Below are 23324 nucleotides of genomic sequence, written 5' to 3' on the forward strand. Positions count from 1 at the left end.
AAGGTCTATTGTATTCAGAAAAAAAAATGCGTTTAAAACACAATTTTGGTTATTTACCTGAAACATGATAAGCCTATCACTGGCTTCTTGAGGCTTCAAGCCAACAGCCATTGGACCATTCTGAAACAAAACATTAAAATAAACATAAAATAGAACAAAATATGTGCATTCAAATTTGATGAACTCATGGGATTTGGGTACTGAAGTTAGTTTTTATGCATGGCACATACATGATAGGAAACTTAGTTTATAATTTGTAAAAAAAAAAAAAGAAAGCCTCAGGAAGGGACTCATTTGCAAATATTTTTTTCAAGTCTAAAAATAACCAAGTTAATGCCAGTACTACTATAAGTCCAGAAACTTTGAAAATTAAAAATGTGCATTATTGACTTCATTCTTAGTTAACACAGGGTAAAATGGAAAAAATGGCTTGGCTAAAAGAGCACATGTAATGTCTGGTTTTGAACTAAAACATTAAGGCCATTATTCCCCCATCAGGTGTCACCTCTGCAGGAAGGACAAACACTTCATTCCCATGGGACCCACTGCTCTGGGACTACTTGTTCCACGTCCATGTGCTTATCAAGTGGAATCTCCACTGAGATGCATATTGCGGATCCCCCAGCACTGGGACTGGCAGCTTTCAGCACACACTAGGACCAGAGGAGCTGGCTGGAATTGCACCGGGTCTTTCTAGCTCACACAGCTGTTGCAATCAGGGAGAGCCAGGCCTGAGAGGAAAAAGAAGCCCAAGAACACCATCTTCTGGGAAGAAATGGAAAGTGCAGTCTGGCAAACTGCTACCTGTCTAGCTTCAAACAAATCCTCAAGTAGAGTTTTATTCCCTGAATGAGATCCAGACCTTGGTTTGGTGGGGAATTACTGACCAATCAAGTGCAAAAGGAGACTTCCAACACAAACCCAAGCACATGCAAAACCTTAAATGATTGAGGAAAATCAACTTTAAAATAACCCTATCAAGATAAACACATGCCTCAAAGCCAACTGAAAAATCACAAAGCATGTGAAGATGCAGGTGGATACGCCCAGCCAAATAACCAAATAAAACACTGAAGAAGAAACTATTCAAAGATGTTCATACAACTCTCCTAAATAAATTCAATGGGTTGGCTAATGACATAAAGGATATCAAGAAGACACTAGAAGAATACAAAGGAGAATGTGAAAGAATAAGTAGAAAAATAGCAGATATCACAGAGATTAAAGATACTGTAGACCAAATTAAAAATATCTTAGAGACACACAACAGCATATTTGAAGAGGCAGAAGAAAGAATAAGTGAACTAGAGGGTAGGAGAATTGAATTAGAACACACAAAAGAACAAATGGCAAAAAAAGATGGAAACATTTGAATTGGATTTCAGGGAAAAGATGGACAACATAAAGTGCAAAAATATAAAACTCACTGGTATCCCAGAAGGTGAAAAAAATAGTAAATGGGTAGGAAGATTAGAGGAGGAGATAATGGGGGAAACTTCCCAACCCTTATAAAAGGCATAAATACGCAAATCTAAGAAGTGCAATGAACCCCAAGTAGAATAAATCCAAATAGGCCTACCCCCAGGACACACGCTAATCAGTACCTCAAATTTTAATGGGAAACAGAAAGTTCTGAAAGCAGCAAGAGAAAATGACTCACCACATACAAGGGAAACCACATAAGACAGAGTTCAGACTATTCAAAAGGCATCATGGAGGCAAGAAGGCAGTGAAATGATACATTTAAGATACTGAAAGAGAACAACTTCCAGCCAAGAATTCTTTATCCAGCCAAGTGATCCTTCAAAAGTGAGAAAGAGATTAAAATTTTCACAGACAGACAAAATTGAAAGAATTTGTCTACAAGAGGTCTGTCCTACAAGAAATACTAAAGGGAGTTCTGTCGGCTGAAAACAAAAGATAGGAGGAGGGCACAGAATTGAAAAGTACAAGTAAGGGTAACTGAAAGGATAAAAAGAGAAATAGGGAAAAGAATATATAGATCTGGCAAATAAAAACCAAAAGATAAGAAGATAGATTCAAGAAATGCATTTATAGTATTTGAATGCTATATACCTTTGAATGCTAATAGACAAAAATTCACCATTAGAAGATTCAGATTGGCAAAATGGATTAAGAAACATGATCCATCCATATGCTGCTTACAAAAGACTCATCTTAGATCCAAGGATACAAATTGATTGAAAGTGTAAGGATGGAAAAAGGTGCGTTCATGCAAGCTATAACCAAAAGAAAGCAGGAGTGGCTATTCTAATATCAGACAAAATAGACTTTAAATGTAAAGACATCATAAAAGACAAGGAAGAACATTACATATTAATAAAAGGGACAATTCACCAAGAAGAAACAACAGTCATAAAGGTTTATGTTTCCAATCAAGGAGCTCCAAAATACACGAGGCAAACACTGGGAAAAGTGAAGTTAGCAATGAATGTTTCAACAATAATAGTGGGAGACATCAATACACCACTCTCCTCTATAGAGAGAATAGCATACAGAGGATCAACAAGGAAATAAATAACTTAAACAATTTGATAAATGAATTAGACCTAACAAACATGTAGAGATTATACACCCCAAAACACCAGTGTATACATTCTCCTCCAGTGCTCATGAAATGTTCTCCACAATAGATCATATGCTGGGGCACAAAACAGGTCTTAATAAACTTAAAATAATTGAAATTATTTGAAGCACTTTCTCTGATCAAAATGAAATGAAGCCGGAAATCAATAACCATCAAAGAACCAGAACTTTCACAAATATTTTGAGATTAAATAATGCACTCTTATATAATCAGTGGGTCAAGAAGAAATTGCCAGAGTAATCAGTAAATATCTGGAGACGAATGAAAATGAGAACACACATTTTCAAAACATATGGGATGTGGCAAAAGCAATGCTGAGAGGGAAATTTATTGCCCTAAATGCCTATATTTAAAATAAGAAAAAGCAAAAGTTGAGGACTTAACTGCTCACCTGGAGGAACTAGAGAAAGAACAGCAAACTAACCCCAAAGCAAACAGAAGAGAAATAGCAAAGATTAAAGCTGAAATAAATGAAGTGGAGAACAAAAAAGCAATAGAAAGAATCAGTAAAACCAAAAGTTGGGTCTTTGAAAAAATCGATAAAATCAATGGACCTTCTAGGTAGGTTGACAAAAAAAAAAAAATGAGAAAGGATGCAAATGAAGTCAGAAATAAGAGGGGGGGTTGTTACCATGTACCCTGAAGAAATAAAAAAAATCATAAGAGGATATTATAAACAATCATGCACCAACAAACTAGACAACTTAGATGAAATGGACAAATTCCTAGAAATACATGAACAACCCACACTTTCAAGAACAAACAGAAGATCTCAACAAACCAATCACAAGTAAAGAGATTCAATTAGTCATTGAAAACCTTCCTACAAAGGAAAGTCCAGGGCCAGAAGGCTTCACAGGGGAATTTTATCAAACATTCCAAAAAGAACTAACACCAATTCTGCTCAAACTATTCCAAAAACTTAAGGAAAAGGGAACACTACTTAACTCATTTTATGAAACGAACATCACTATAGAACCAAAACCAGGTAAAGATGCTATAAGAAAGGAAAATTACAGGCCAATCTCCCTAATGAATACAAATGCAAAAATTCTCAACTATATACTAGCAAATAAAATCCAATGACACATTAAATGAATTATGCACCATGACAAACTGGGTTTTGTACCAGGAATGCAAGGGTGGTTCAACACAAGAAAATCAATTAATATAATACAGTACATTAACAAATTGAGAGGGAAAAATCAAATGATCATCTTGATTGATGCTGAAAAAGCATTCGACAAAATTCAGCATCCTTTTCTGATAAAAACACTTCAAAAGGTAGAGACTAAAGGAAACTTCCTCGGTGTGATAAAGGGCATATATGATAAACCCATAGCCAGCATCATACTCAATGGGAGAGACTGAAAGCCCCCCCCACCCAAGATCAGGAATGAGACAGGGATGTCCTCTGTCACCACTATTATTCAACATTGTACTGGAAGTTTCAGCTAAAACAATCAGGAAGGAAAAAGAAATAAAAGGCATCTAAATCAGAAACGAAGAAGTTAAACATTCATTATTTGCAGATGACATGATACTATACTTGGAAAATCCTGAGAAATCTATGACAAAGCTACTTGAGCTATTAAATAAATTCAGCAAAGTAGTGGGATACAAAATTAATGTGCAAAAATCAGTAATATTTCTATACACCAGCAATGACCTAACTGAGGAGACAATTAAATCAAAATTCCGTTCAAAATCTCAACTAAAAGAATCAAGTATTTGGGAATAAACCTAACCAGGGATGTAAAGGACCTATACACAGAAAACATTGCCAAAAGAAATCAAAGATCTAAATGGCTGGAAAGACATTCTGTCCTCATGGACAGGAAGGTTAAATGTAGTTAAGACGTCAATTCTACCCAAATTAATCTACAGATTCAACACAATATCAATAAAAATTTCAACAACCTACTTTAAAGATGTGGAAAATTTAATTATCAAATTCATTTGTAAGGGAAAGAGACCTCAAGTAACTAAAAATATCCTTGAAATGGAAGGATTAACACTTCCTGATTTTAAAGCTTATTATAAAGCCACAGTGGTCAAAACAGCATGGTACTGGCACAACGACAAACATATTGACCAATGGAATCAAATCGAGAGGGTGGAGATATACCACCAAATCTAGAGTCAAATAATCTTTGACAAGGCTCCCAATCCACTGAAATGGGACAGAATAGTCTTTTTAATAAATGGGCATGGGAGAACTAGATAGCAATAGCCTAAAGAATGAAAGAGGACCCTACCTTACACTCTATACATAAACTAACTCAAAGTGGATCAAAGACCTAACTATAAGAGGCAGTACCATAAATCTCCCTGAAGAAAATACAGAGAAACATCTTCAAGACCTAGAAATTGGAGGTAGCTTCCTAAATTTTCCATCCAAAGCACAAGCAATGAAAGAAAAATATATATAAATGGAAACTCCTCAAAATCAAATGCTTCTGTGCCTCACATGACTTGTCAAAAAGGTGAAGAGGCAGCCAACTCAATGAGAGAAAATATTTGGAAGTCACGTATTGGATAAAGGTTTGATTTCGTGTATACATAAAGAAATTATACAACTCAACAGCAAAAGAACAATCCAATTATAAAATGGGCTAAAGATATGAATAGACATTTTTCTGAAAAGCAAATACAGGTGGCTCAAAAGCACAGGAGGAAATGCTAATTTCATTAGCTATAAGGGAAATACAGATCAAGACTACAATGTGATATCACCTCACACCTATAAGAATGACTGCTGTTAAGCAAACAGGGAACTACAAATGCTGGAGAGGATGTGGAGACATTGAGACATGGATGTACTGCTGGCAGGAATGTATAATGGCACAGTCACTATGGAGGACAGTTTGATGGTTCTTTAGAAAACTAAATATTGAGTTGCTCTACAACCTGGCAACACCACTACTCAGTATATATTCAGAAGAGTTGAAGGCAGTGACACAGACATGTGCACCAAACTATTCATAGCAGCATTGTTCACAATTGCCAAAAGATAGAAACAATCCAACTGACCATCAACCCAGGAGTGGATAAACAAAGTGTGGTATATATATGTAACAATGTAATTTTATATAGCAATATGAAGAAATGAGTTCCTGAAGCATATGACAACATGGATGAAACTTGAGAACATAATACTGAGTGAAATAAGCCAGACACATAAAGATAGGTACTGTATGATTTTGCTATTAGGACCCTGGTAAAGGTAAACTCAGAGGCTTATAATATAGAATATAAGGGACCTAGAGATACAAAGAAGCTAGAGATAGGTGAACAAATAGCTAAAGCGGTTGAACACAAATGTAAGGGAATAGACAGAAGTGAAGGCAATTCAACAAAGGGTTTATAATTAATATTGCCATATTGAAGGTGAACATGATTGAAAGGGATTATATAGATCTATGCATCCCACAGATTAACACTATAAATATAAGTTCTTGCATTACCTATTTCAAACATATGAATCTTGCACAAAAAGGTCAATTATATCAGGGCATAAATGGAAAACTACTATTGCATGCTATAGTCTATGCTTAACAGGAAGACATCAACAATACCAACAGCAATACCCAGGGTAAATAATTGAGGGAGGAAGAACAAGATTTAAGGGGATGCTTGGAACTTTCTATTTGGTGAAGACGTATTTATCAGTGATTTTTCTCTAGGTAGCATTGGAAATTGTTTACAAATGAGAGTGTTGGTGGTTGTGCAACTAAGGATAATGTAAGACATAGATTGTTGACTCTGGACACAATACATGATGCTCAGTGGATGCAGGTGGTTGAAGAACAGGTTGAGAAGTAGAACGGTGAGCTGTGGTATATACCTATGTTGGAATATAGTGTGGCTGCAGAAAGGAACAATGTCATGAGACATGTAACAAAGTGAACGGAACTTGGGAACATTATTTGGTGCAAAATAAGTCAGACACAAAAGAATAAATATTGTATGGTGTCTTTTAGAGAACACTTATAAGAAAATTGCGGACTAAGTTCTTATAGCAGTCACATTTAGCCCAGAGCTGTTAATGTTATTTCTAGATTTTGAGATGTTGTTCTATATATGTATAATCTGATATCTCCCTGGAACTTTGGCTACCAGTATGACACTTAAGACTCAGAGCTGGAGTTCTGCAGCTCTGGAAGTTGGCATTGTTACATACTACAACCGTTAAGGAAACCAAAAAAGAGATCAGGTTTCAATTACATATAAGAATGAAATCGACTGGGTCAGGACTAAGGTGAATCAGAATTCAGGGGTAAGAATGACATTGTCTATATTTTAGAACTACACCCACTTTTTGAAACTAAACAAAGAGGGATTTATTATGTCCAAAGCCTAAATTTTCTAGTGCACATATTCTAACTTAAACTGTCTGAATAGCTCACTTAAACAACCCAAACACATGGAGCCCAGAATGGGAATGAGGGCCTGTAATTCTGTACAGCTTAATGTAATAGCCTGATACATCCCAGATTATGCTGGGCAGTTCATTTAAAAGTATTGGCAAAGTCCCTTAAGGTATGAGAGAAAAAATATGGAACTATTGAGCTTTACCACTGGGGAAACTCCTAGTACTGTCTCAAATATTAAGGGGTCACAAGTTAATAGGCCAAGCCCTTGATTTTGAGGCTTGCTTTGATGAAGCTTATAACAGAGAACCTAGGCCTACCTATAGTTATGCCTAAGAGTTCATTCCAGAAAACCTCTTTCGTTTCTCAGATGTTGCTTCTCTCTCTAAATCCAACTCTGCAAGTAATATCATTACCCTCTCCCCTACACATCCAGGCTGAAAGTCTCCCTGGAAACATGGAAAGTGACTCCCAGGGATGAGCCTGGCCCTGGCACTGTTGGATCAGCAGTGCCTTCCTAACCAACAGAGGGAAAAGAAGAGTAGCAATATAAGGTATCAGTGGCTAAGAGAGTTCAAATAGAATTAAGAGGATATTCTGGAGGCTACTCTTGTGCCAGCTTTTGGTAATTACCATGGTTGCCAAACCCCAACCAAAACCATGCCTGTCAACCCTAAAGAAGTCTCTATTTGATTATTCGTCAACAGTTTTGTGCACCAAGGGCTCTATCTGATATTCTACAAAAGTTTTGTACCCTAAGATTGCTTTCCAGAAACCTACAATCTCCAGATGGGTTCCTAGGACAGAGAAGTCCTGGAACTCAGAGGGGCCAGCCTCTTTAAGAACATCAACTAGTTCCATCCCCCAATCCCGTATTATTGACACCCCTTTCCAGCATGAAAAAAATTAGAAAGGGCAGAGCCCAAAAACTGGGAGAACGATCAAAGGAAATGGAGGAGTTAGAGAAGATGGGATTTGACAGATAAGTGTGACTGCTGAGTCATTATGTTGAAATTTCTTTTTGTCTCTAGTGTGTTCGAGCAGCTAGAAGGAAAAGCTTAAAAATTGTGGAACAGTAACCCATACCGAACTCTAAAATCTGTTCTATAACTAATTGTTGCAATGTACTTTGAAATTGATTCCTTTTTTTGAAATATATGTCATACTTCATAATAAAAAATTTTAAAAAACAAAAGCATTATTGCCAGGTAACTCACAGATTTCACCATTTTAAGTACCATTTCTAAAATGATCTATCATCTTACCATGCAAATAAGGTTTCTGTACTTTAGGATACCTTAAATATATGGATTTCTGTGTTTCTTTATCCAATAAGTTAATAATAATTATTATTACAATAAGACTAGTCTATGGATCCCATCTCCTAACTTTGTAACCTCTGGGTTGGTGACTTACTAGTTAATAGGCTCAAATGTTACCACACACACTATCTATTTCCCTTCAATTGCACCTTTTCATTTGCTAAATGGTTATCATTATACATCATATCCTCGCTAGAAGAGTCTGCACTAAAACACCCACAATGATAAAAATATGGACTCCATGGGGGCAGGACTTCATCTTCTCCACCACTTCTGCATCCTCAGCACTAAGAATAGGAACTGGCACATGCTGGGTGCTTTATTTTATTTGTGGAATGAATGAATGAGGTGTAAAGGACAGCCATTATAACTATATGTGAATAGCAAATTTCTACACAAATTTAAACAGCTATCAAACACCTGTAGTAACAGACCAATGATATAATGTGAGTAGTACTTTAAAAATCCCATTTTCTATTGAAATTATACTGGGTGAACTCAAAGGAGAAATAAGGTTTGTGAAATGCCTTACAAAAATAAAATTTCCATTCCTTGGTGTGTCCCTTTTCATGGAATTTGGCAGACAACTTTTAAAAGACAACTAAATTTTTCCCACTCTGTTCACTCTTCCCCAAATATACACACTGAGAAAGCCAGAGTCGTACCAGGTCATAGTCTGAATAGAACTGGTGGCAGTCTTGGTGGAAGAGTTCCACGGTGCTAATGAGCTCCTTCCTAAAACTGGGCTGCAAGGAGACTAATTCACTCTGAACTTCGCTGGCACGTGCCAGAAGCTTCTCCCAAGCATAGCGCAGGGTATCAACCTTCTCTATCTCTTCCTTTGCTATCAGAAGTCCATATTTGTTAAGCAAGGCATAGGACTCCTACACAAAAGAAGAAAATATGAATTTCCCGTCAGGTACAAACATCTACACATGGTCATCTATTAAACCATTACAATAAGAAAGATCAGTATGATAGAAAAACCACACTGAAGATTCTAGTTATTCTGCTTGCTAACTATGAGAACTTCTATGAGTAACTGAGCCATTCAGTTTTAGTTTCCTCATCTGTAAAACAGGAAAATTCCCCACTATCTTTCACAGTATTTTTATGAGTACCAAATAATACCACCTTAAAAACATTTTGAAACTATAAAACATACAAATAAAAATATTTTTTACTTAGACCTCTTCATTATATTTGAAGACTGTGCAATTATATCAAGTTAATGGAAAGCACAAAATAATTTCACTGCTAATGTTAGGATAACAAAATAAATCAGAATTTTTCACTCTATTTCATTTCATTTTATTGGTAAGAATTTCCAACAGAGAGATAAAGGAGAGCTTTCTTGAATCAGAAACTAAACCAACCCATTGCACTCAAAATGCAAAATCCTGAACCACTCTCTTGGGTAAAAGATTAAAATAAGGCAAAGTTTGATTTTCAAGAGAAAGCATTTTCCCGAAATAACCCTGACTTCTTGTCCTGTGTTTACCCTTCCCCAAGGAGGTGAATAGGTTCCCGAATGTTGACTTGGGGCAAGCTGGGTAACATGCCCCAGTGCCTTCCCCCATCTCCCTCTTTCTCTGTGGAATCAGACATTCCATTCTGCTATCCATACCCTACAATGCAGAGGCCTAGAAGCATTCCAACACTGCCTTTGATAGGTGAGTATGTACAGCTCTGGGCTAAATACTCCAAAGCCCAGAGGGTTGGGAGAAGAGGTCTGGGGGACAGGGGCATTACACCGAATCAGGTCCTTGAAATAATAAAAGTTTCAGTAATAAAGGTTTATTTTGATCTTGACTACCTGACTCCATTTTTGTCTTTAACTCAGGTGGGTGAAAACAGGCTTGCCAGCAACTAGACCCTTTCTTCAAACCCCAGGGCCACACTGGGACATTGCTCACCCCTGATCCTACACAAAAGGGGTTCTTACCCTTCATGCTTCAACTCCCAAAAAGAGCAGAATGGATCCCGTGATTCCACAGCCCATTGCAGCAGAGGTACAACTGTGCAGTGGTCTGTGCCATTTCACAGTAATTTGAAAATTTTATTCTTTTACATGTTGATTTTCAATTTTCCCAACACCATTTATTGAAGAGATTATTTTTCCTCCATTGCATCTACTTGGCACCCTTGTTGAAAATTAACTGGCCATAGATGTATGAGTCTGTTTCTGGACTTTAAATTTCACTACACTGGTATTTGTTTATCCTTATGCCAGTACCGCACTGTTTTGATTACTATAGCTTTGTAGTACATTTTGAAATCAGGAAATGTAAGTCCTCTAACATTTTTCATCTTTTTCTCAAATTCATGTGGAACTGCAAGAGGTATGAGTTTCTTGGTTTTTTGGGTTTTTTTTTACTACTCATACCTCTTGCAGTTCCACATGAATTTGAAAATTGGATTTCCAATTTCTGCAAACAATTCTGCTGGAATTTTTATAGGGATTTCGTTGAATCTGTAGCTTTCTTTTTTTTTTTTTGCAATATTGACATCTTAACAATATAAACTCTTTCAATCTATGAACATGGATGATCCTGCCATTTATTTAAGTATTCTTTAATTTCTTTCAGCAGTGTTTTGTAGTTTTCTTTTATATTCTTGGTTAAAGTGATTCCTAGATATTTTATTCTTTTAGTTGCTATTATAAATGGAAATGCTTTCTTAATTTACTCACTGTGCTGTTTGCTTGCAATGTACACAAATACAATTGATTTTTTGCATGTTTATTTGTACCCTATCACTTTGGTGAACATGTTTATCAGTCCTAATAGTTTTCTTGTGGATTCTTTTGTACTCTTTCTATATAAGACCATATAATCTGCAAATAGAAATAATCTTACTTCTTCCTTTCCCACTTGGGTACTTTTATTTCCTTCCTCTTGCCTAGTGGTTCTGGCTGGAACTTCTAGTACAATATTGAATAGAAGCATTGAAAGAAGGCATTTTTATCTCATTACTTATCTTCAGTAGAAAGCTTTAAGCCTTTCACAATTGAATACAATGTTAGCTGTGGATTTTTCATAAAATGGTCTTTATCATGTTGAGAAATCTCCCTTATATTCTTAGTTTATGGAGTGTTTTTACTGAGAAAGTGTTCTGGATTTTGTCAAATGCCTTTCTGTGTTTAGTGAGATAATCAGGTGGGCTTTCTCATTCTTCCTATTTATGTGATGTACTATACTGATAAGTCTTCATGCTGAACCACTCTTGCATTCCTGGGATAAACTCTATTTGGTCATGGTGTACAATCTTTTTAATATACTGTTAGATTCAGTTTTCACTATTTTTAAGGATTTTTGCATCTATATTCACAAGGGAAATTGATCTGTGATATTCTTCTCTTGTGATATCTTTACCAAGCATTGGTATCAAGGTAATGCTGGCCTCATAGAGTGAATTAGGGAGTGTTCCCTCATACTGAGTTATTTGGAACAGTTTGATAAGGATTGGTGTTCATTCTTTTTAAAATGTTTGGTAGAATTCACCAGGAAAGTCATCTGATCCTGGAGTTTTCTTTGTTGGAAGGTTTGTGATTATTGATTTACTCTTTCTACTGTTAAAAGTTTGGTGATATTTTCTATTTCTTATTGAGTTCATTTAGATAACTGAAGTGTTTTTAGAAATTTTTCCATTTCTTCTAGATTATCTAGTTCATTGGTATACAATTGTTCAGAATATTCTCTTACAATCCTTTTCATTTCAGTAAGATGAATAATCATATCACCATTTTTCTTCCTGATTTTAGTTCTTTGCATCTTTTCTTATTTTTCTTTGTCAGTATAGCTAAAGGCTTGTCAATTTTATTGAATTTTTCAAAGATCCAACATTTTGTGTTATTACTTCTATCAACTGTTCTTCTATTCTGTATTTCATTTATCTCCATTCTAATCTTAAATATGCCCTTTTTCTGTTAACTTTGGATTTATTCTGCTTTTGTTTTTCTAGTTACTCAGGAGGTGAAGTTAGGTCATTACTTGTTATGGAATCATTTTAAAGCTACAGTTATATTAGTCCCATTTCAAAGAAAATAGTGACCCACAACTAAGAAAACATCTTCATCTGGGAAGAACAGTATGATAAAGTATAAAAATAAAAGTAATGTGCAACACTAAGTCAAATGCATAACCTTTATGACCCTCAGTTTTCTTGCATGCAGAGTGGGGGTTGCAGTAAAGACTGAAGGATTAACCCATGTATGGATGCTGTTGACACCCCACCTAGATCCCAATTACCCGATTATGTTCCCATTCCCAGCTGGAGTGTAGGCTGCATGGATCGCAGCTGTCTCCTTCTCTTAAAAAAGGTCCTAAACTGAATGGGACCCTCCCGATGGGGACATTATGATCAGAAACCAACTGCCTTGGCAATGTAAAGGTCAGTCCATCTTGCCTCAGGTTGGTACCAACTGTGCAGCACAATGCATGCTCCAGGCTTACACTGGGATCAGGCTGAAGCTCATTTCCAGCAGGGCCACATCCTGCTTCCCTCATCCCCTGCATCCATGAGTACTCACTCCATAACCACTTGCACACAAATCCTCATCTCACGCTCTGCTTTTAGGGGTCTGATATAAGACAGTATCTTAAAGATTGCAACTGGTCATAGCATGCACAGCATTTGGATCAAATATCATCATGACTGAAATCACTGCTCTTAGGTTTAGCATCCATTTGTAACACCAGTTCAGACCTGGTTAAAATGTCAGCTACTAGCATTTGACATGTGTGGGTGTTTCTATAATGAACAGACAAGTATTACTCACCTCAATAGGTCCTACTTGAAAATCAATAGGGATTTGCTGCTCCCTGATTTCTTTCAGTGCAGCCATAGCAATCCTAATGTCATCAAGGTCTTTAATTCGACGATTCAGTTTCTTATTGAATTCTTCTATGAGTGTAAAAATGTTTTCCATCTCACTCCTGTACTTTTTGTTACAGTGACGCCCTATGACAACCATCCAGGCCTTTGTCTCAGTGGTCAGGGCTAACTTCAAGTCAGCTGTAAAACCAAATGCTCAGTTTGAAAGTCTTGAAAGCATTTAAGAAAACACAATGCTATTATTCATTGACAGTAAATACCACACAGTTTGTAAGCCCTTGAACACCTAGAAAATCAAGCTGGAAAATAATTACTTTTTCCTAATCATTATATATCTTTTCATTTCACTAAATTTGTTTTTGCAACAATTCAAAGCATATTTCAAAATGCTAAAAAAAAAAAAAAATAGATCAAATCCCTTGGAGATTGGAGCCTCAAACTGATTGTTATTGTTTTTATTTTTAAAAGGTAATTTTCATTCCAAATAGGACAGGCCCATCTTCCTTATCTGAATTAGAATTTACTTTCAAAGTTTAGCAGCAAAGTGTTCAAAACAGCCTAGAATAACAAATTATGCAGAAGGAAATAAAAAGAAAGCTACAAACTGGTCTTAAAGCTGGGAGCCCATAAAAGGAAAGTCAATCCTTAAGACAACTAGAACTCTCTGGAATACTGAATAGGTAGAGATAGAACAACACTGCTGAACTTTCACAACTGTCTGAAAGGAAACGAACCAACCTGTGTACAGTGCAAGGGGACCCACACAGATATATTCAGGTTCGGCATTAATTTCCTGCTCTAAGTTTTGGAAATAGAGAATCTGGGATTCAAATTCAGAAAGCAAGGGATTTTTCAAAATAAACGTCATAATAGTCTCTTCTTTCTCCTTTTGCCAAATGTGATTGTAGCGTTTGAAACACTCCATGGATGTGAGAACTTCCTAGAATAGAAATAACAATGAGATTTATGTTGAGAAGGAAGAACCTGAAATGGCAGCATGGTATAAGTGAATACGTATCAACTGCTGAGATTTCCTAAGGGCTCGTTAAAATGTTTAATTAGTAAACCGTGTGACTGGTTGGAAATGCCACAGAACTGGGGCTGTGCACAATGCTATGGACAGTAACCCTGAACAGTAAGGGTGGAACTGTCAGCATCTAAAACAAGGAGGCGGCAGGAGTTGGGGCAGCAGTCTCTAGGAAATAGAAGAGATAATCTTCGCAAACTTTCATGGAGAGAGCTGTCTTGACTGGACCTGGACCTTGGATCAAAATCCACAACTGGAGGTAATGTCATCGGAAAGGTCCTATGGGAAAAATTACCCTGAGGTCACTCTCTTCCCTCCCTCAGGTCTCCTGCAATTCTCCCCATTGGTCAAGACCAGCTGAAAAGCCCAAGAAGAACCTGTTGAGTGTTCTTACTAGACACTGCCCCTCAAGCAGAAACAGCAACACACAGCCCCCACCCCCCACCCCAGGAACAGAGAGTGGATTTGGGATGACAAACAAAAAATATCCAGCATCGAACTCTTTTGGGATATTTCACAGAGTCACAGAACGTGTAGAAATCCATGATAAGAATTCTCACCTGATCAATATTAAATCTTCCCATCTAGGAACATGCTATACATTCCCACATCTTTCAATATTTTAAAAAAGTAATACTAGGTTTTAGAGTAATCATCATTAAGACCCCATACACTTCTATTACATATATTCCTAGGTATTTTTTTTTCAGTGACATGGCTTTTGTAAATGAGATTTCTCCACTATCTTTACAACCTGCTCTGGAATTCATTAAGAAAAATTAAATAAAATAAAAGATAAAAAAATTTAGTACACAGTCCAGTAAGGTGATATGAATCATAATTGGTAAATAAGGGACCATGTCAGTATAATGGAAGTCACATGATCAAATGCTGTTTTCCCAGCACTCTGTCTTGTACCGTCATTTAAAAGCAGCGAAGCATAAGTACACTGATACAGGCACAAGTAGCAAGCCACAGAGGAGCACCTCCCTGTGCACCAAACTCAGTCACCATTTCTTCTTCCTGGACAGACCGTGGCTTCAGAATGCTCTTTGCACAGTTTAACCTAGTCTTTGCAGATTTTATTCTTGCTTTCGTAACTCAGCCATCTCAAACTTTTCTTACATGACCCTCCACCAAGCTTCTTTCATCTTATTTTTTTATACTGAAGTCTTTATTTAGAATAATTTTAAGTGTGTTAATATTTTTCTGTGATAATTGTTTTTTATATATTCTGGTTACAGAGCTGCCTAGATTGTGTGTAACCCCCTCAACCCTGTTTTCCTCAAAATTCTTATACTATAGAATTACATCTGCATGGGAAAATGAAAACAGTGAGAAAGAAAAGCAAGTGTAGTTATTTGACACAGTGGAGCTTGACCAACAGCAATCTAAATCTAACAGCTGTAATCATTTTAAGTAAGTAGTTTCACACCAGCATCTGCATACACCTAAAATATCCCTTGGAGCCTTGAATTTAATGGGTGATAAGACTTCCTACCTACTAAAAATGCAGAACTCTAGTCCTGTCATTGCCTGTTCCCACCAAAATTGACTACCTGGCACAGAATGCACTGTTGACATGCAGTCGCAAATGAATGATGGTTTGGAAAATGAATGACAGATCATCAAAGATTCCTGAATATGGTTAGAAATTCCAGAATCCTGGGAGCTTTCTAGCATCCAAGAGTTAATCATATTCAGAATATACCCTAACTAATTTTAGTCTTTCATCTATCTTACCTGAAAGTATGAATATATTAAATTGGAATTTTTTTCACACTGGCCATAACCAAGAGCTTAAAAGAAAAATTACATGAACTACACAGGTAGAGCTGTGTACTTAAAGTTATTTTGATTTTTATCCAGCTCATCTTTGCAAGCCAGGCCATCCTATATGTTGATGGCCAACCTACTAATTTTCTTAGAGTCACTCAGGTTTACATTCCAGTCCACATGGCTGTGGCTATGACAAAAGGAAGCGGATGATGTTCATAGGATGTTTAGTGTTGTGGGCAGAATCTTCCAGGAAGAGTGATTTGGCTGGGGCAGGCTGCCTACACCTAGTAATACGACTAAGTGTGCATATGAACTTCCAGAAACCAATTGGCCATTATATAAATCTGTAAAGAGTCCTTCAAGATATTCTAAACACCAATCCTTTCTATGATTTTAAGGAAAACTAAGACCTATGCATTTTCCTCAAATGATGTAAAAGCAAGCACAACAAAAGTGACACATGGGTAAGTATTATGCTGCTGACAGTAAGCTAATTTCAACTTCTATGTCTTACACTTAGGTTTGTATAAAACTGGCTGCTTATATTTAGAGAAAGTAATGGCTCTTATTTTTTATTTATTCTATTGTATTCTCAATGATTACTGAGATTTTTTAAAATATGACTGAATTTTTATTATACTCTACTTGCATTTATCATTTAGTATCGAGTCTATTATACTAAGCACTAGATAAATAATTGTCAAATATTTGTCAGATTGAATTATGTGAACACTGTCCCTAGAGAAATATTAAATGCAGGACCATTAACATGTCAAGAAAAGAAAAATGAAAGTTTGCAAAAGCTTCCAGTTTCCCCAGGAGCACATTAAAACTAAACAATATTTCCTTACATTGTTAATACTTGAAAGCTTTTCAAAGTGCTTTCAAACAATTGTAACTCATCCTATCAAAATTAAATAATAGAAAAGGGGTATTTACTGAGCAACAACTTCTCCCTCATTGCTAAGAAACATTTTCTAGCAACAGGTCATAGGAGCAATGTGGATATAGGAAATTAAAAAAGTAAAAAGGGACTTCAGGGTTTGATTCTTTTTTACTACAAGAATAGATTTGCCCTAACAAAACAAGGAAAGGTGAGGGAGCAGCAGGTTGGAAGAAAGAAATTAACCTCAATTTACATTTATGTCCCGTACAAGTTTGTATTGATATGCTAATATATTATATATTCTTATTTTTGTCTGATTTCCACATAACAATGCACATAATATTTTTGTAAAATTTGAATGACTATATAAATATGAAAAGTTGACTGTATACCTTATTCTATTTCAAATATACAAGTATCACTGACTATACAAAGATTAATTATAAGCCAATCTGATTTTAGAATCAGATATTCTAACAGTTGGATTCATTTGCACTAAAAGAAAAGATTAAAGGCATTACCCAGAAGACAACAGAGGAATTAGCATTCTCTTTCTTCTTGCAATCTAGAAGGAAAGTGAACCTCAATTAAAGAAACAGTTGAAGAGTGTGTACAAGATGCCTTTAGCTACACATTGGAAGTACAGTGGGTAAAACCCAGGCTACATGAGGGCAAGATTGTGGGGTTCCAATTTCAAATGGGCATATGTTGTAGAACCAAGTGCTCAGACTACAAATCCTCTTGACATACCTTTTTAGTGGAGTTGATAATCGTGCTAAGCACAGAGACCAATTTTACAATCTCTTTGTTGTCAGAAACATTCTTATAATAGTTCTTGGCTTGCACTGGAATGGGCAAGTTTACAGATGCAATCTCAAAGGTATCTAAAAGCAAAAAAACAAGGTTTATATTCACAACATAGGGAGTATACTTTAAAAAGACAATGGGATTTCTGGAATGATAAGTAAAGACCTCTGGGAAATCTTCATGAAAGCAATGGGGACACAGGCAAAATTGTAAATATCAATTTTTCAAACTCTGGATACAAACTAAAGGCATGCAACAATCTAAAAGGGTTTTTTTTCCTCAGGAAAGCTGCTGAATCTGAATAACGGTAGTGAGTTTTGTGAAACTTCAACTTCCCAGGGGGAAGACTAAAGACTAGGATAGCTGAGGGGTGTACTCCACCACAAATAAAATGGGGGATACAGACCCATATTGAGCCAGATTTGGGGTGGCACTGCAGTCAGCCTGACCTGGTGAGTGAGGCACAGCCTGTCATCAAACAGCACCATCTAGTGGGCAGATGAGAAACACAGACATCCCAACAGTTAAAGTAGTGCCTTAAAACAAACCCAGGTCTGACAGGATAGTAAAAACTGAGCATCACTGGGAGACAGCAGACTTGTTTTACCACAAGCAGAGATAGTGCTGTGGTGCCCAGTGCCTATTCCCATCCCTGAGCAGGCTGCTTGAGGCATCTGGTTTGGGGGGAGACTAAGGGGCAGAACAAATCTAACAAATGGCTGGCTGGTGAGAGAGACGAACAGATAGAGGACAAATCCAAACATCAGGAAAACCCTATAGGCACAAGAGATAAAATGACCTCTAGAATAACCTAAGCAGGATAATCAGATGCCTCAACACCAGCAGAAAATCATGACTCATGCCAAGAGGAATGAAGATATGGCCCAACCAAAGGAACAAATGAACAACTCAACTGAGATACTGAAATTACAACAACTAATTAATGATGTTAAACAGATCTTCCAGAAATAAGAATTAAAATAAAATGAATTAAAAAAATACAAAAAGAAACAATAATAGAAAAACATCTTCTGAATCAATTCAATTCGTTCAAGGAAAATATGGAAAAAGACATGAAGGATATAAAGAAGACACAAGGTATCTATACAGAAGACCCTGAAAGCTTGAAAAAAATGAATGTAAAACTTATGGGAATAAAAGGCACAATAGAAGAGATGAAAAACATAGTGGAGACATATAACAGCAGATTTGAAGGAGGCAGAAGAAAGGATTAGTGAACCAGAAGACAAGACATCTGATATACTACACACAAAAGAACAGATAGGGGAAAAAATGGAAAACTTTTAGCAGGATCTCAGGGAACTGAATGGCAGTATGAAGCACAGAAATATACATGTTGTGAGTATTCCTGAGGAAAAAGAGAAGAGAAAGGGAGCAGAAAGAATAATGGAGGAAATAATCAATGAAAATTTCCCAATTCTTATGAAAGACATTTAACTACAAGTTCAAGAAGTACAGCACACCTCAAACAGAATAGCTCCAAACAGACCTATGCTAAGACCCTACTAATCAGATTGTCAAATGTCAAAGACAAAGAGAGATTCTGAAAGCAAGAGAAAAGTGACTGATCACATACAAGGGAAGCTTGATAAGACTAAGTTTGGATCTCTCAGCAGAAACTATCAAGGCAAGAAGGCAGTGGGATGATATATTTAAGATACTGAAAAAGAAAAACTGTCAACCAAGAATTCTATATCTAACAAAAATGTCCTTCAAAATGAGGGAGAGCTTAAAATATTTACAGACAGACACTTAGAGAGCTCATGAACAAGAGACCTGCTCTACAAGAAATACTAAAGGGAGCACTACAGGCAGATAGGAAAAGACAGGACAGAGAGGTTTGGAGAAGAGTATGGAGAGGGAGATTAGCAGGAAGAGTAACTAATAGGGTTAAAAGAGAGACAGAAATTAAGATATGACAGATGTAATCTAAAAGGAAAAATAGGTGAAGAAAGAACAGCCTTTATAGTAACAACATTAAACGTTAATGGATTAAACTCCCCAACCAAAAGAACAGGTCAGCATAATAGATTAAAAAAAAAAAACAGGATCCATCTATATGTTGTCTAGAAGAGATTCACTTAAGACCCAAGGACAAAAACAGGTTGAAAGTGAAAAAGATATTCATACAAACAACAACCAGAAAAGAGCAGAGGTAACTATATTAATATCGGACCAACTAGACTTCAAATAAAAAGCAATTAAGAGAGACAAAGAAAGATACTATGTATTAATAAAAGGTAAAATTTATCAGGAAAACATAACAATCAAATATCTATGCACTGAGCCAGAGTGCCCAAATAACTGAGGCAAACACTGACTACATTGAAGGGAGAAGTAGACACTTCTATAGCTGTAGCTGGAGACTTCGATACCCCACTCTCCTTAATGGATAGAACATCTAGACAGAAGATCAGTAAAGAAACAGAGATCTTGAATGAAATGATAAATGAACCCGACTTAACAGACATTTACAGAACACTGCACCCAACAACAGCAGGATATACATTCTTCTCAAGTGCTCATGGGTTAGTCTCAAAGACAGATCATATGCTGGGTCATAAAGCAGGTCTCAGTAAATTTAAGAATAACAAAGTTATACAAAATATTTTCTCAGATCATACTGGAATTAAGTTGGAAATCAATAACAGGCAGAAGCCTGGAAAATTCACAAGTTTAGGAGGCTAAACAGCTCACTCTTAAACAACCAGTGGATCAAGGGAGGAATTACAAGGGAAATCAATAAATATCTTGAGGCAAATTAAAATGAGAACTCAACATATTAAAACTTATGGGATATGGTAGTGCTAAGAGTGAAATTTATTGCCCTCAATGGCTGTATTAAAAAAAGAAGAAAGAGAAAAAATTGAGTAATTAACTGCTCACCTGGAGGAATCAGAGAAAGACAGCAAACTAACCTCAAAGCAAACAGAAGGAAATAAATAACAAAGATTAGAATAGAAATAAATGAAATTGAGAATAAAAAAATACAATAGAGAGAATCAACAAAAGTACAAGTTGGTTCCTTAAAAAAAATCAACAAAATTGACAAACCATTAGTGAGACTAACAAAGGAAAAAAGAGAAAAGATGCAAATAAATGAAATCAGGAGCGAGAGGGGAGGATATTACTACTGACCCACAGAAATAAAATGGATCATAAGAGGAAATTATGAACAATCGTATGCCAACCAATTACACAACATAGATGAAATGGAAAAATTCCTGGAAACACATGAACAACCTACACTGAGCAGAAGAAATAGAAGAGGTCAAGAGAACAATTACAAGTAAAGAGATTGAATTGGCCATCAAAAACCTCCCAAAAAAAGAAAACCCAGAATCAGATGGCTTCACTGGTGAATTTAACCAAACTCCCAAAGGAAAATTAACACCAATCTCCTCAGACTCTTCCAAAAACTAGAAGAAGATGGAATACTCCCTAACTCATTTTATGAAGCCAACATCACTGTACTGGTTTGAAATGATGTATGTACCCTAGAAAAGCCATGTTTTAATCAAAATCCCATTTCATAAAGGCAGAATAATCCCTATTCAATACTGTATGTAATTAGATCATCTCCCTGCAGATGTAACCAAGTCAAGAATGGTTGTTAAGCTGGATTAGGTGACGACATGTCTCCACCTATTTGGGTGGGTCTTGAATCGTTTCTGAAGTCCTATAAAAGAGGAAACATTTTGGAGAATAGGAGATTCAGAGAGAGCCACAGCACGAAGCAGAGACTATCACCCAGCGACCTTTGGAAGTGAAGAAGGAAAATGCCTCCTGGGGAGCTTCATGAAACAGGAAGCCAGGAGAAGAAGCTAGCAGATGATTCCGTGTTTGCCATGTGCCCATCCAGATGAGAGAGGAACCCTGACCGCATTCACCATGTGCCTTTCCAGATGAGAGAGAAACTCTGATTGTGTTTGCCACGTGTCTTTTCACTTGAGAGAGAAACCCTGAACTTTATCGGCCTTCTTGAACCAAGGTATCTTTCCCTGGGTGCCTTAGATTGGATATTTCTATACTCTCTTTTTAACTGGGACATTTTCTCAGCCTTGGAACTGTAAACTAGCAACTGATTAAATTCTCCTTTTAAAAGGCATTTTGTTTCTGGTATATTGCATTCTGGCAGCTAGTAAACTGGATCACCCTCGTACCAAAGCCATATCGAGACCAAAAGAAAATAAAAGTACAGACCAATATCTCTTATGAATATAGATGTAAAAATCCTCAACCAAGTAATAGCAAACTAACTCCAACAGCACAATAAAAAAATATATACCATGATCATGTGGGATTCATCTTAGATATGCAAAAGTGTTTCAACATAAAAAAATCAATTAATGAAATATATCACATTAATAGAATAAAAAAAGCATATGATCATTATAATACATATAGAAAAGGCACTTGACAAAATCCAGGACTCCTTCTTCATAAAAAAGGAAAAAAAAAAATGAATGCTCAGAAAACTTAGCATAGAAAGAACTTCCTCACCATGATAAAGAGAATAAATGAAAACTCCACAGCTAACATCAAAATCAATGGTGAGAGTGGGCCATGGATGCTCCAGCAGGCAGAGTTCTCACCTGCCACACCGGAGACCCGGTTTCGATTCCCAGTACCTGCCCATGCCAAAAAAAAAAAAAAAAATCAATGGTGAAAGATTGAAACTTTCCCACTAGGAACAGGTACAAGATAAAGATGCCCACTTTCACCACTGTTATTCAACCATTGCACTGGAAGTTCCAACCCGAGCAATTAGGCAAGAAAAAGAAACAAAAGACATCTAAATCAGATTGTATAACTCTTACTAGAATTAAATTTTTTGAATCATAGAACTGTACAACACAAACATTTGAAAAGTAAACTTTATTGTTTAGCACACTTTAAGTTTACAGAAAACATGCACAGGAAGTACAGACCATTCCCATATATTTTTTTCTCAAACATAGAGTTTTCTCTATTATTAGCATCTTACATTAAATGTGGTCCATTACTTAGAATTGATGAACCAATATTGACACATTATTACTAACTAAGGCTATAGTTTACACTAGGGTTCTCTCTTTGTGTTGTATAGTTCTATAGATGCTGACAAATGCATAATGTCATTCATCAACTATTACAGTATCATACAGAATAGTTTCATTGCCTTAAAAGTGCCCTGTGCTCACCTATTCACTCCTTGGCCCCTCTCCCAAATCCCTGTCAACTAATGATATTCTAAATACAAGTATCCAAAATATGTAAAGAATGCTTACAACTCAACTATAAAAAGAAAAATAACCCTCTTGAAAAGAATGGACAAAGTTTTTAAGTAGACATTTTTCCAAAACAGATATACAAATGACTTATAAGCATGTGTAAAGATACTCCGCATCATTAGTCATTAGGGAAATGCAAATCAAAACCACAATAAGATTCTACTTCACACCCACTAAAACGTCTATAATAAAAGATCGACGAAAACAAGTATTGACCAGGATGTGTAGTATTTTGAACCCTTGACTGTTGGTGGGAATGTAAACTGGTACAGCCACTTTGGAAAACAGTTTGACAATTACTCAAAATGATAATTCAACAATTCCATTGCTAAGTATTTACCCAAGACAAATGAAATATTTGTCCATGCAAAAAGACTTTTAAATGAATGTTC

At 36.2% G+C, this 23324-nt stretch overlaps 1 protein-coding gene across 1 annotated transcript in view; it reads right to left on the minus strand.

Moving 5' to 3' along the window:
* DNAH5 (dynein axonemal heavy chain 5) overlaps positions 1 to 23324 on the minus strand; it is a 293865-nt gene that overhangs the window by 194381 nt on the left and 76160 nt on the right. The window contains exons 22-26 of the mRNA XM_077114905.1: positions 17582 to 17715; positions 13878 to 14079; positions 13084 to 13319; positions 8969 to 9187; positions 58 to 120 (exon numbers count right to left, since the gene is read on the minus strand). Of these exons, the coding sequence (XP_076971020.1) occupies positions 58 to 120; positions 8969 to 9187; positions 13084 to 13319; positions 13878 to 14079; positions 17582 to 17715 (854 nt within the window). The remainder of the gene's footprint in view (positions 1 to 57; positions 121 to 8968; positions 9188 to 13083; positions 13320 to 13877; positions 14080 to 17581; positions 17716 to 23324) is intronic.

The sequence above is a fragment of the Tamandua tetradactyla genome, chromosome 9, assembly GCF_023851605.1.
Source record: "Tamandua tetradactyla isolate mTamTet1 chromosome 9, mTamTet1.pri, whole genome shotgun sequence".
NCBI classification, from domain to species: domain Eukaryota; kingdom Metazoa; phylum Chordata; class Mammalia; order Pilosa; family Myrmecophagidae; genus Tamandua; species Tamandua tetradactyla.